This window comes from Falco peregrinus, chromosome 10 (assembly GCF_023634155.1).
Source record: "Falco peregrinus isolate bFalPer1 chromosome 10, bFalPer1.pri, whole genome shotgun sequence".
Lineage (NCBI taxonomy): Eukaryota > Metazoa > Chordata > Aves > Falconiformes > Falconidae > Falco > Falco peregrinus.
In genome coordinates this window covers 16,058,369-16,072,297 of record NC_073730.1, presented here as the reverse complement: position 1 = coordinate 16,072,297, position 13,929 = coordinate 16,058,369, and the positions used below count along the sequence as shown (strand labels likewise).

At 40.7% G+C, this 13,929-nt stretch overlaps 1 protein-coding gene across 3 annotated transcripts in view; it reads right to left on the bottom strand.

Moving 5' to 3' along the window:
• ARHGAP29 (Rho GTPase activating protein 29) overlaps positions 1 to 13,929 on the bottom strand; it is a 53,442-nt gene extending 39,513 nt beyond the window's left edge. For all 3 annotated transcript variants that reach the window (XM_055815463.1, XM_055815464.1, XM_055815465.1), the window contains exons 1-2: positions 13,799 to 13,929; positions 10,676 to 11,021 (exon numbers count right to left, since the gene is read on the bottom strand). In XM_055815463.1, the coding sequence (XP_055671438.1) occupies positions 10,676 to 10,937 (262 nt within the window). In that variant the 5' untranslated portion in view covers positions 10,938 to 11,021; positions 13,799 to 13,929. The remainder of the gene's footprint in view (positions 1 to 10,675; positions 11,022 to 13,798) is intronic.

Here is a 13,929-nt window from a genome sequence, read left to right as displayed (position 1 = left end):
TAAGCTGCAGTCCAGAACTAGAACATCAACAGAGATGTTACATTTGTTCACAACACAGAGCCTTAAACCAATCACACCTGCACAAACTGGAAAAATTTCAATACAATGTTCAGAAAAAAAGCACCCTTTGGAAATCCTGTGCTACAAACCCCAAATTTCACCCCAAATCCTAAAGATGTCAAAACCTCTCTCATTGAAAAGGCATGGGGTGAGAGAGGGTACACACTTGTGCTTTAACTCCACCTTACAAATATACTTCCTGCAAATTACTGATCTACAATCTTGCAATTCATTTTAATCAATGACGTTATTTTCAATGCATCTTAGCTAAAACTTCCTCACTAGGCCTTCCACATCTTGCAGTTTCCTAAAACTAGGAAAGGATTAAAACATAACAAGACTTAGAAGAAACACTTTGTTCTTTCCAACATAGGAGCTTTCCTTTCCCTTCAGCATTCACAGTACGCATAGCAAAAACATTATGAACTGCTGCAACACCCACTTTGTGGGCCCTGAACCCAACTTAAACACAGCACAGAGAATAAATACATTTGAGAAAGGGAAAATGTTGTATTACAACAGCAGCTCTTTGGAACTGCTTAAGTCATCAGAATTTGAACCTTAGGCTTTCTTATTTCTCCCATACATTCCCCAATATGCATTTACATTAAAAAATAAAAAAGCCCATATGTTATTTTGCATACAGGCATGCAAGAAGGTGAGCGTGCAAATTTCCAGCATTCATTCTCTGATCATTATTCTGGACCAAAGCAAATGAAACCATTTTAAATGCTGTTTCACAAGCAAAAGGACCATGTAACTGTGTGCCATAACCCCCAAAATAAGAGTCTTGTAAATTCCTTTAAAAGCTTCTTACTGCTTGTTGTATTAGATATATTTTCATCATCACATGAAATTTAAATGGGGATTTCATTGTCACTGCACATTTAAGCAGTAAGTGAACTTGCTCAAGTATCTGAAGCAGTTCAGTCACAACACAGAACAACTCTAAAGAGTTAGGCATGATAAGCCAACCTTCGTCTTAAGTTGACAGTCTCCAAAATAAAGAACCACAACTGGTAAATAGGAATACATACATACTTTTAAAAATTAGCCCAAGAAAGTACTTTTAAACAGTAAACAAGGAAAAAAAGGTAAAAAAGAAAAAAACCTTTCTTCAGCTACATCACAGCCTCTACAAAAAAAAAATTCAAGTTCTATGTTTTTCAGTTACACTTCTCTGTAATGAAAGTCATTAAGATGAATGTTTAACCCAAACGTAACTCTTTTCTACAGCCTTACATGAGTCACTCAATCTTCTATAAAAAGGAGCATTTTAGCGAGACAAAGGAATAAGCCCCCATAAAATCCCCATTTTCACTAAAAACGGGAAACAGCTACCTATGAAGATCAAGCCCAGGCTTTGTATCCCATCTCCTACCCTTGCCATGCAGTTCTAACTCCAGTATGTGAGACATCAGACCTAACATAACCAAACCACCACAACTGCCAGATTAGATGAACACTTGCTTGGAATTAAGAAACAAATCAGCTTCAGTTCTGTGGCCTTGCTACATAAATAGAAAGAAGAAACACTCCCAATGAAACTGGTTGAAAAGGAATGATTTAGTCTATGAAATCTTCATGAAGTCAAGATCATTAAGATGACAGTCACAACTCATAACTCTATGCTGTTAGGCATAGAAAAAATACTTGTATTGATGTCCTTAGTTTATGTTGCAACTTTATAAACTGATGCATCAGAGAAAAAATATATATATATATTTTTGTGGGTACACTGTAATACATTTTGCCAAGAGTAGGAAACTATTTTAGGGCAAGGGTTTCTCTAAACAAAAAAGCTCCTACATGTACACAGGAACTGCTGTTAAGAACCAGAAGACTTCAGCCTGGATATGGACCAAATCTTATCTTTCAGGTGTTGGGGCCAAGATCTTAGAGATACAAGTTTTTGTGTCCAGGTGTTCCTGTTTCTTAAGCTGCAAGCAATATTAGAAGAATGTTTGTTGTTGAAAGGCCTAACTTTACATTTACATTCAAAAATGAAAATCTGACTATTCATCCTCTTCCTCACTACTTACCTTTCATCTTGCTAATCTTGTAATTTCAGTTTCATTCGTCTAGCTGCTGTGATGGAAAGTGAAGGTAATTCTAATTAACAAACTAGCTCAGACTAAGTATTTTGAGATTCTTTTGTACATCAGAAATGCAAAAGGAGGAAGAATGCAGTTTTGCCTTGTATTACATTTTTTTGGACTTCAAAAGCAACATAAAAATGGAAAATGCCTGTGTTCTCTTATAAATAGTTCACTTTTCCCAAAGAGAGAGATGCTAATTAAGTCAATAAAAATATCCGGACTGCACATAAGGGTTGATTTTACATTTTAAACACTCACAGGCCTCCAAGACACACACACCCCCCTCCTGACTGCTGATCTTAGACACTATAGCAACAAGTGAACATTTGTTCTGAAGGAATGCGGAGTATGCAACTGGGGGAGGGGTAGTACTATCAGCCACAAACTTATCTCCTGGTCCACTAAGTTATTATTTAACTTCAGTCTTCCCCGAAACTGAAGAAACAGCATTTACTATCCAATGTTAGCAACCTGCATTTAACAGGCAGCTTACACTTTGACTATGAAGAGCACAGCTTTGCTTGAACTGGACTTCAAGAGGAGGTTGGGTTTTTTCCTCTGCTTGTTCAGAGTACTAGAAACAGCAGAATTGTTCCATGACTACAGATTAATTAAGCAGCGCTCTAATACTGCAAACCTGCAAAGCAGAAGAAAATGCCCATCTCCTCTGGCTCTGTGGTCACAGTATCTGAGTGTCCAAGACTCCCTAACAAAAGCCTGCAAGATGGTGGGCTCATAGAAAACAAGAAGCTTGGATAAACCACTTTGCGGAATGATCTGCAGTGAAATGGAAATAAAGGTGGCAAGTTCTCTCTCCCAGCTTAAGTGTAACATTTTTGAGGAAAACCATGTTCCATAACTATGGCTATCTCCCATAAACTTTGACTGTGAACTACTTTGTTGGATTGTTGTGGGCTTGCCTTCGTTCAGGCTTCACTAGCCCTTTATGGACAGAGTTCTCTGGAGTACACAAAGCTTCTGCTTTCTTCGCAGAACCTCTCAAGTTTGAGCAATCTGCCACTGGACAGGAACTGGACTCACAGCCATAAATCTCAGTGCTTTCTGCTCATGAGAGAGACTAGGAAGGAAGGACAGCGTGAAAGTAAGGGAAGTACGGGAAAATGACCAGGAGGTCTCTGGCCTGATGTGGTCAACCAAGAGAAGCAGTTTACATGCCTATTACTTTCCTCTCTGACTTTTGCTGTAAAAAGCATCAGTAGCTGTTAAAAAAAAGTAAAAATCACTACCGTTGGCTTTGGATTCTTAGCAATAATTTTACTTGTTAAAAAAATTTAAGGAGGTATTTCCTTTGTTCTTACATCTCTTTGCTTGAAAGACTATTTCATATTTGTCAAAGAACAGTTTCAATTTCAAATTGGCAGAATCAATACTTAGAAGTGACTACTACTTGGAGATAGGTGAAAGGGTGTACTACGGAATTTCCAGGTCAGAAAGACTGGAAGCACATATGTCTTTGCATATAAGAAGCACATTTTAGGAAGGTAAGTTTAAAAGATGACTGTTGAATTCAAGTATGCCAAAAGCTCAGAGCTAAGAAAGCTGATTAATTTGCCATCAAAGGGCATTTTCTGCTTGCTGTTCTCTCCATTCCCTCCTCCACCACCACCCCTACCCCCCCCCACCCCTTTCCTTCATATATCCCAGTCAAATTTTGCATTCAGCAGAGGAGACAAAAAGAATTGGTACAGGGTTTAGCAGTGGATGCAGTGATGCCAGAGTAGAGTGCCACACCAACTCCATCCAGATCCTCCTCCATAGGTTGTTGTTCCATTTTAACCTCTGGTCACTTGTTACTTTGCCAGCCGCCTTCTCCCTCTTCTGCTGTACAACCTTACAGTCAGCGCATGGAACTAATCTGGCTGAAAACTAGCTCCCTTCTTCCTAGGAGTAGTTTTCAGGCAGATCTGCCCCCAGAACTGGCTTGATACGCAATCACCGAAGAACTACTGCCAGTGCCTGGAAGGAGTGGTGAGATCACAGCAACTCACACTTAAGTTTCTTCTCTAAGCTGCTGTGGAAATACACTATTAGCACATTTAAAACACAGACCTAAACATAACAAGCTTTATAATAAGAAAACAACAATTTTAGACGTATCTTACATATTTTCAGCAGTTACAGAACTGTACCATCAATTCAGCTGTTAGTAGGGAAGAAAAACCTGTAATTTCTGCAGCAGCGCCTTCATAAATTGCTCCTTTCCAGCTGCCTGACACTGGCCCCAGCCTGGTTTAGTCCTGGCTTCCCTGCTACTATGGCTCACGTCACTTCTGCCAACTCTGCTATGGGAACAGCAATATCCAAAGCAGCAAATACAAATTGTCAGAATTCACCTCTTAACACCTTATTTGACTCAGCAAGAGGATGAGCAATGTTATTACAGGCTAATACATTTAAAACATGCAGTTAGTTCCTTGTGGACCAAGCCTGAGTAGAGCTACAAAGCACAAAAAGGGTTGTATTTTAATAGCAAGTTACAGAATTATTCTTCAGGTATTACAAGTATGTAACACTTCAGTAGATCCTGGAAGTTATTAACATTAAAATTCTACTCCAGACTATCTGTCAACATCCTCAAATGTTGTGATTTCTATAATAGGATTTATTATCTACTAGACAGTTTGTTTTCCCCTTTTTTTGTGCTATGTGGAATAAAAGAAACAATGCGCTATGCTTTAAATGAATTCCTCTGCCTTTTTCCAAGGGTTCTTGAAGGTCATTTAATCAATTCACAAGCAGATTGTTTACACATTTGGTAATCACTACGTTCTCACGGTCCCTGGAAGTCAGCTGCCCTGACAGCATTTTACTTTCCCTTCTCCCATAAAGGTTTTTTATTTAGGACAGAAAATACTATCAAGAGAAAACCTGCATCACCTTCCACAAAAAAAGAAATCAGTCCAACTGCCCTCAAAAAAAACAACTACAGCACCCCCACCCCCAAAACATTCCTTCCAGAGACTGTTGAAAAGCAAGACAAACAGTATCAGATCCTTGTTTAGAGCAGTTTGCCACCTATCAGGCGTTTGTACTATGAGGTGTCATTAGACAGGTAAATACATCCAGTTTAAGGTGTATCAAAGACAGCACCTTTCATTGAGAGACATCAAAATGGGAATAAAGAACAAACAGCAAAATTATACTTCGCATTATAAATTATCATAATTTCAATCTGTAATCTTCACTGCAATAGTTAATGAACTTCAGATTTCCCTAGCAAAACAGGGCAAACTGACTTCAAAAAATACTACCTCAAAAAAAGGACAGTAATATTTTACCCTGTAAGAAAATAAAGAAATAGAAGTCAAATGCTAAAAATACTACAATGTGTTAATCATACTGAAAATATGGACGGTACTAAAAAAGCACATATTATCAGGCCTGGAAGGGCTAAAGAGAAATCATTCATCTTTGACCCTTGGGCACTATATTCAGTAGAGAGCTTCTGGCTTTTAGCATAGCATGCAATTAATACCAGTCTTCAAGGTGCTAGAACAATGTTTTGAAGTCACTGCAGATTACAAGTTCCTTATTTTGAGGAAACTATTTAACCTGACACACCTTTAAAATTGTCTCACTGGGCTGAATATCTTATCCTTCAAAAATAAGGACCTGATACGTTTCAAGTTAGGCAGCATTCCTGATCCTTTTGAAAGTATTGGTGCTACTATAAAGAGGATGAAAACATTCATGACCAGGCCATCCAGCTTCACCAGTATTTTTACCTCTGCTTTAGTTTAAAATAAAGGAAAAAAAAAAAAAAAAATATGGTCTCAAACTCTAGGAATCCAGACAGCAAAATCTGATCCTCAAGGACAAATCTACAATGAAAGGTAAGAACTTCATCTTGCTATTCCGTTTTCTACAATACCTGGAAAAAATTGTGTATCAACATTTAAGAATAAGCTACAATTAACATTAGTTGAAGATAAGATGAACTTGAGGAAAAGAGGTTTTGCTCATGAAAAGGATGCAGAATTACCCACATGAAGCACACAATATCACACTTTGAAGACTACTTCAAAGTTTGTGATAAAGCAAGCAATAATTCCAAAATATATGCTAAAGTACAGTCAAGAAGCTTATATATTAAAATATAATTACTCCTGCACTTTTAAACCACATGCAAATTTTACCCTTACAGCTATTCATAATGTAACACAATTTTTCCCACAGTCCCAAGGGCAAACCTTACAGTATGAAGCATACATTACATTCCTTAAAAAATAACAAATAGCAGATGACACAAAACTAGTAGCTAACTATGTTCAAACCAGAGAAACAGGAATGTTTCCCTCATCTCTGATGTGAAACAAGTAAAAGCTACTATTTACTGTTTAAACGTGAAACACTGAGTAAAAATACCTTCTAATTAGGAACTCAGATCATGTCTTAAATATTCTTCTGTATGGTCCTTTTAAACCTGAGTAAATGAATCTGATTTGAGCAAAGACCACACAGTGGCACCATTTGCTTAAAGCAACAGTGGAATTTATTATATGCCGTAACAGCACACGGATTGTGTCACCAATCTCATACATAGATACCTATTTTCTTCAATAGGGTCTCAACTTTGCATATCTATGCAATAAGCAATAGTTTTTTTGAACTGATGAATTCTCTAATAGAAGAGGTGGCTAGGTGGCTCCTGCACGGTTTGTCCACAAGAGTGGCTTACGTGCTTTCTATACAATTTCTATGAGGTATAGGCATTCTTACCTTTTGAAAAGATAGGACAGTATATAGCAGTTGCCCCCTATCTCCTGTCCTCCAGGAGGCCATATTGTGCATGTGGAAGTCACCCAGCCTCAAAATTCAACAGTGCTTACTTGTAGACCCGTTAAACCCCTGCTTTGGAACAAGAATTAACCTCTTCTAGTTACAGGATTTACCTTAAGTATGCCTCACACGCTTTAAATACTTCTGAATTTTCAATACTACTGCCAGGCTGTTAAGCCCTCAGCAAGTCTCTGTGGGAGGCAAACAACTTCTCACACCCCAAAACATTTTCTACCATGGAATCTACTTCTGGAGTGCCACTACCTCTGAAGATCACAGATCGATCCAGCCTTTAGATTGTACTTCACTGCATGTCCTAGTTTTCCAAGAGGAGCGCAAGCTGAAGGCAACAATTAATCTCACACTCTCAACCTATAGCTAAAAAGTTATTACTGGAACGCAAAACACAGACAAAACTCACCACCTTTCAAGCCACTATGTCTTAATAGTTTGTACTTCAGGTGTACATTAAAAGAGAAATAACAACTAAACCCAAGTTACATGAAGAGTACAGAATGCCATCAAAAAAGCTGAAAACTGAAATGAACAGTCTTAAGAGTAGCACAGATTGCAGGCAATGATCTGAGTCTTCGAGATATTAATTCAACATACAGTCTCAAGTATGGGCTTCCAGGCAGAGATTTCTGAGAAACTGTTTTAATTTTCTTCTTATCAGAAAGGTGATTGACTTATTTTCAGTCTTCTCAACGTATTTCAATTATCTCTGACCTCAGAAAGTACAAATGCTACAAATGAAGATGACCTTTCAGTCATCAAAAAGATGATGATAATGCAACGATCCTCACTAATATCAGCCATATGATACAATTCTACTCATCTGGAAATTTAACTGAAAACTGTACCAGGAGACTGTTGCGCTAACTCTGCATTTCAACCCCTACAAGTTCAGCCTGTCATCAAGTAGAATGAAATAAAAAATTTCTTGCGAAACAGCACTACATTCATTGATGTGGGTTCAAAAAATGCTCAGACCTCTTCTTTAACGAGGACATTGATAAAGTATCTTGATCTTATGCCTCAAGTTGGATTGCCAATAACTGATAGTTATATCCAGTGAGCACAATGCCTACATTCAAAAGGGAATTTAAAAAAACACAGCAAGAACTGAAGTGTATGGAACAGATGTTTTTTCATTCCACACAAGAGGCAACTGCAGCTCCCTCATGTCCAAACAGCTGACAAACCTTTCATCTCTGCAGTTATATTCAGAGGGTTTTTTGTTTGTGGGTCTGGAGTGGGCTGTTTGGGGGGTGGGTTGGGAGGTGGGTGGAGGGTGGAGATGTTTTGGGGTTTTTATGTGAAGTATCATTAAGAAACAAGTTTCTTACTTGGTGCCAAGCAAGGAGATCCCAAGTGTTTTAGATTTTAGTTTATACAACATTGTTAGGTGAGAGTCTGAAAATAACGTTACAATCCTGGGTTTACCTTTACTGAAAAGTTGTAGCCAAAATTTATTCAGCATTATGACAATGAGACTACTCTAAGAAATAAAATTATATTAGTATAAGTAAAGCAAAGAGCAATAGCCTTTAAGTCTACAGAAAACTAGTTATATAACACTGCCCTTAAAAGAGATCTCAGCTTATTTTTCGGGTTACATATTGACTTGCATTGGTACTGCACAAAACACAGTCTATAAGGCAAAGGCACTTACAATCTAGTTTAGACATGAATACAGGTTACAATCCAAAACAGCTTAGATTTTTCATCCAAGATAGTATCACTACATCAGGAGAATGTGAAGTGAACTGTAGGTGAGTAACTGTTAGGCTCTTCCAAGGCAGCTCAGATAAGAACAGCAGGGAATATAACCATCAGTACAAAATGCACGGCACGCACCCACTGGAACCAGCCTACCTACTGATGCAGACCCCAGCAGCAGACTGGCCAGCCCTGGCTAAAAGGGAGCTGTGTGTCGAGACTGAAGCCACTGTGCACACAAAGGGAGTTTAGACAGGTCTGCCAAAGCAGCAATACGACGACTAACAGTAGATGTAGAAGCTGAGGGAATAGTGGTCAGAAGCTGAAAGACCTACAGCAGGCTCTAGGAACATTTGCCAGGCAAATACAACAGCTCAGTGCTGCAAGCCCACTGCACCACTTACATTTGCCACCTCTGAATTGCTTGTAGATATACGCAACGTATACGCATCAAAATTATTTTTTGTAGCTACTAGCTAAATTCATTTTTAGTTCTCATTTCATAAACTTCAGAGCAAAGTTTTACTATTCAATAAAATCTACATCAAGTTAATAGATAAATGCTGTCCAAAAAGGAAAGAACTGATTTCCTATCCCTGCAATTGATTCCACCTTGGAATAATTCATATAACTAATTTCAGGATGGGGGTACTCTACAAGCATTACAAGCCAGAATTTTACATGGAAGAAATCCGCCCAATCACTTTAGTAAGTTTTCGTTAATTTTTGGTCAGACAACTGTAAACACTTCCAAAGACAAATAAGATAGAAAAAAGCAATCCAAACTATGCAGCTTCTAGGAGGTTGTCTCCATCCAGCAGCAAGCAAGTCCAATATCACAGAATTCACTATATTATGAGACACTTTTGTGGACAGAGGTAAAAAAAGAACACTCCCAACTGTGGAAAACAAACATCTCTCCTTTATAAATTAACAATCCTTTAAATGAACAACACTGTTTCACCAATTAATTCCATAACATAGCATAAAACAAGATGACAATTCCTATCTTTCATATTAGTTTTTCAGATCTTCTGAGTCCAAAGTTTTAAACTGAACCCTAATTAACAACTGCTGCGTAGCAACTGCAACACTTCATTATTTTGATAGTCCCTTCCTACAGGATGCCCATTTCAGTGTTAGTAGGCACCAGACATCCCACCTCACAAGCAACTCTGCTTATCTTGTGTGCTCAGGAAAACCACTATGGACACAAAGTGACCACTAGTCTGAAATTATTGTTCTGTTAAAATTTGCTCACACCTTTTGGCCGAGGTATTTCAGCTGTGTGCAGACTCACCTGAAACACAAATGCTCAGCCCTCAGGCCATCTTGTACGAAACTGCTCTGGATGTCATTTCAGCTATTAACACTGTAATTCTACATTTCTGTAGAAATATAATAAAAAGCTTTCCTGCTGATGACCAAAAATGGACTAATACATTTCCCTAAAGGAGCAGCAACACACAATAACATACACTCCCCATAAGCAAGAAAATTTGCAGTTTCCACCTGCTGGCAGAAGATGGTAAACACTTACCTCGTAGAGGAAGAAAGTGCTACGAGTTACAATTTACCTTAAAACTCAAACTGCTGGCATATAAGACTTTCAAAACCCAAACCAAAACAGCCTAGAATACTCAAACATACCCAAAATATTAACAGAACTCTTTGGAATTATAAAAAACATTCAGGTGGTTAAAAACGAATTAGGGGATGGTCTCACCAGCTTCTAGCAGCGGCCTAGACAGTCTGCTAAAAGCCTATTTTCCCTTGTTATGATTATGAAACAGATTGCACAGTGTTCTGATGAGGAAATAGAGAACCCAAACTACCACCATTTCCCGTAAACATCACGCTGGGGGAGGGGAAGGGGGAAGAAAGGGAGGATAAAGGGGGAAGGTAAAGGGCAAGGGCGAATAACCACAGTAAAGGCATATGAATGGAGTTGTGACAATTTCAGAAAGTCTAAGAATTAAGAACAACTGACACACCTTCTGAAAGAATGGCTTCCTTCAAATAGAGTAGCACATCTGCAAATTTTCTGACATCATTCACCAGTTGCATGATGTATTCCGGATCCACAACAGGATTATCATAGCAGTCAGAGTTGGAGCTAATGCTGCTCAGAGAGCTGCTCTTGGTGCTGCGCCCCATTCCCCAATTTCCTGAATTAGAGATGGTGAAGAAGTTGGAGGTAGACAGTCGGGCTAATCCCAAACCACGCTTGTTACTTCCACCGTTCTGTCGCAACATCCCAGCAGCCGCTGTGCTTATAGAGCTCTCACGGTTAACACTCAGTGTTGCTTACTGTCCATTTGACAAGCCAAAGATGAAACCCTTAAAAATTAAGGGGAGAGAAGGAGATGGAAGAGAAAGAAAAAAGCTCATTAATGTAGAAATACACATTATGTAATACTTTTGTACTGACATGATCCAAAACTTCTTTTGAGATGATACTGCTTTACATTACAATGCTTAACTGAAGTATTATAAAGGTTTTTGACTATTTGAAGTTATTTAAATTCGTACAGCAGATACAGTGTGCATAAAAATCAATGGTATGCAGAAATAATTTCAAAAGCTAATTATGATGCACACTCATTTCATGAGAAAAGCTTCTTCCCTGAATATTTATTCTGGAAGCTTAAGAAACATGTTTTTTTACATTTACCTCGAGACTTGCTCTTTACCATTAGATGTACTACGACTGAATACAACTGCAAAAACACTTGATGTGATATAGACCATAAGCAATATCCCTGCTCGCATCAACCACCAAGCTCTGTTCGCATCCTGTCTCTTAAGATAATAGACAGCCTTGATCTGATAGGATGAATTTTCTTTGTGTAGATTGTGCCGAGCAAGAAACTGTGGCTTATCACAGTTTGTCTCAGAAAGGAAAACATCCTGAAAGAACTTATATGGGCTTTTTCAGCCTGCTATTTTTTAATATGGAAGGCAATCAAAAGAAAGACATAGAAAAGTGAAAAGATTTAAAAATATTTTAGAATCAAAGTTCATCTGCAAGTCTCAGTGCAGTTATCTTGAAGGGTGTTCTCTGCTTTAGTACACCTTAAAAGTCCCACCACAGAAATGCACAGATTTGGGGGAGATGATACTGGTCTAACTAAGCAACTACCTGCATTCCTTTCGTTCAGAAAAAAAAAAAAAAAAAAAAAAAAAAAAAAGAATGCTACTGCAGACTTCCCCATGTCAGGTTAAGCGATTCATTTCAAAGCAGCAAACTCCAGGTGGCAGAGTCAGGTATGGTTCCAGCAGCTCACACAATGCCTGCTATTATTCTCTCAACACCAGGAGAAATTCTCGATGTTTACACTATATGGTAAACACTACAGGGAAAAAAACCCCAAAGTGGAACGTGACAGCTAAAAAGTTAACTGGGGTTGCAGACATATCTGCAGCAAAATCCCAAATTCGACTATTTTTAGCAAAAAATAAAAGTTATTACTTCTAAACTAAAAACGCAGGCTGAAACAGGTCATCTTGCATATGTTTGCAATTTTTTAGACCAACTGAAGATGTAGAACCTTTAACATCATAAACACTCCCGCTATGTATTTCAACAGGCTTTGTTCTAATGCACTTCAATTATTTTTCCATTATTGCTGCTTTATTTCACTTTGCAATTTAAAAATATCTGAGGAAACGTGGTCACAGCAGTTGTTTTTGTAATTAATCTGGCAGGGCTTCCCGAGACTGTGCTGGGGGAGGGGGAAGAAAACTTCAGAATTTAACGCAAATTAACTGCTTTAATTTCTGTTTACTGTTTAAAGTCAGTACCTATAAGAGCACACATGAGACCATATAAATATTGCAGATAACTAAGCAATTCCAAACACCTCAAATAGACTGAAGTGAGGTTTACATTAAACATAATGTTTAAGTAAGTTTCTTCTGCTCCCACATGTAATTCTCATGGCTACAAAGCTACTTTGCAGTTCCGCCTTGCAATTACAGCAAAAACAGCCACATAACCCTCTCTCCTTTTAACAAGCGTGATATCTATTTATATCGGGACAGAGATTTTCATATTATTTAAAAGGCATGCCTCTTTTAAGTCTGGCCAGCTTCAGAATCAATTCTAAGCAGCACGATGTGTTAGACCTGTTCCCGTAGCAAGTCCGCACTTCTCATGCCACCTTTAGAACCACTGCATTTATTTATTTTTATTTTTTTTAATTCAGATGAGCAACAAAGAGCACCCTAATACCACCGCTTTGAAAACTACCGAAGTTACGCCAAAGGGTTCCGAATGGGGGAAATCTGGAGAGAAGCCTTTACTGCACAGCGCCTGCAGAAGCAGGGCTGCAGCTCGGCACAAGCACCTTTCCCTCGCAAGGATTAACCCTTCCGCCCGCGGGGGCGGGGGGCTCCCTCACAGCACACATGCCTTTCATTACTGGGACGTGTTTCATATTTCTTCAGGAGACGCTGGCTTCCAAAACGAGAAGCGTCCACCAGCTTTTCTATAACCGCCTCCAGACTCCTCTGGTTAAGAGCGAGCCATTGCCAGTCCCGACAGAAAAAAGGAAAAAAAAAAAGTAAAAGCGCCAGATATTCCAGAAATTTGCTCTCCCAGCACAATTTCCCCGGCGGGGCGGGGGGAGAAGACGCTCCCGAAGGGGCCACGTCTCTCGGCCGCCGCCAGCCCCGTGGCCGCGGGCAGGGCCGCTCCCGTACACCCCAGGCAGGGGTCGGGGCCCCGCCCTGCCCCCGCCGCGCATTCCCGCCGCCGCCCGGCCTCCGCCGCCGCGCTCCCCACGGCCGCCCGGCGCGGCAGGTAGCGGGCAGAGGCCGCGGGGGCGCCACCGGGAGACCGCGTGAGGGGCGGGGCGGGCCCGCCGCCGCCCGGTACCGCTCCGCCGAGCCCGCCGGCCGCTGAGGTGTGCCCGGAGGGGCGACGCCCGCACCGGGGCCCCGACGGGCGCGGGAAGGGGGCGCCTGGCCCTCCGGCAGCCCCCGCTCCCCCGTCCGCTCGCGGCCGCCCTGCCCCGCGCTCACTCGCGGCTCCTCCCGGCGGCAACAGGCGACGCCCCCTCCCCCCCGCCTCGCCCGCCGCGGCGCGTCCCAGCTCCGCCAGCGACAGCCCTTACCGGAGCGCGGCGACCGAGCGCAGGCAGCAGCCGGGCCGCCGCGGGCCCTCCGCACACCCGGCCCGCTGCCCATGGAGCGCCCTCCCCACCGCGCGGACCGCGCCGCCGCCCCCAGGGTCGCCGCCGCTCCC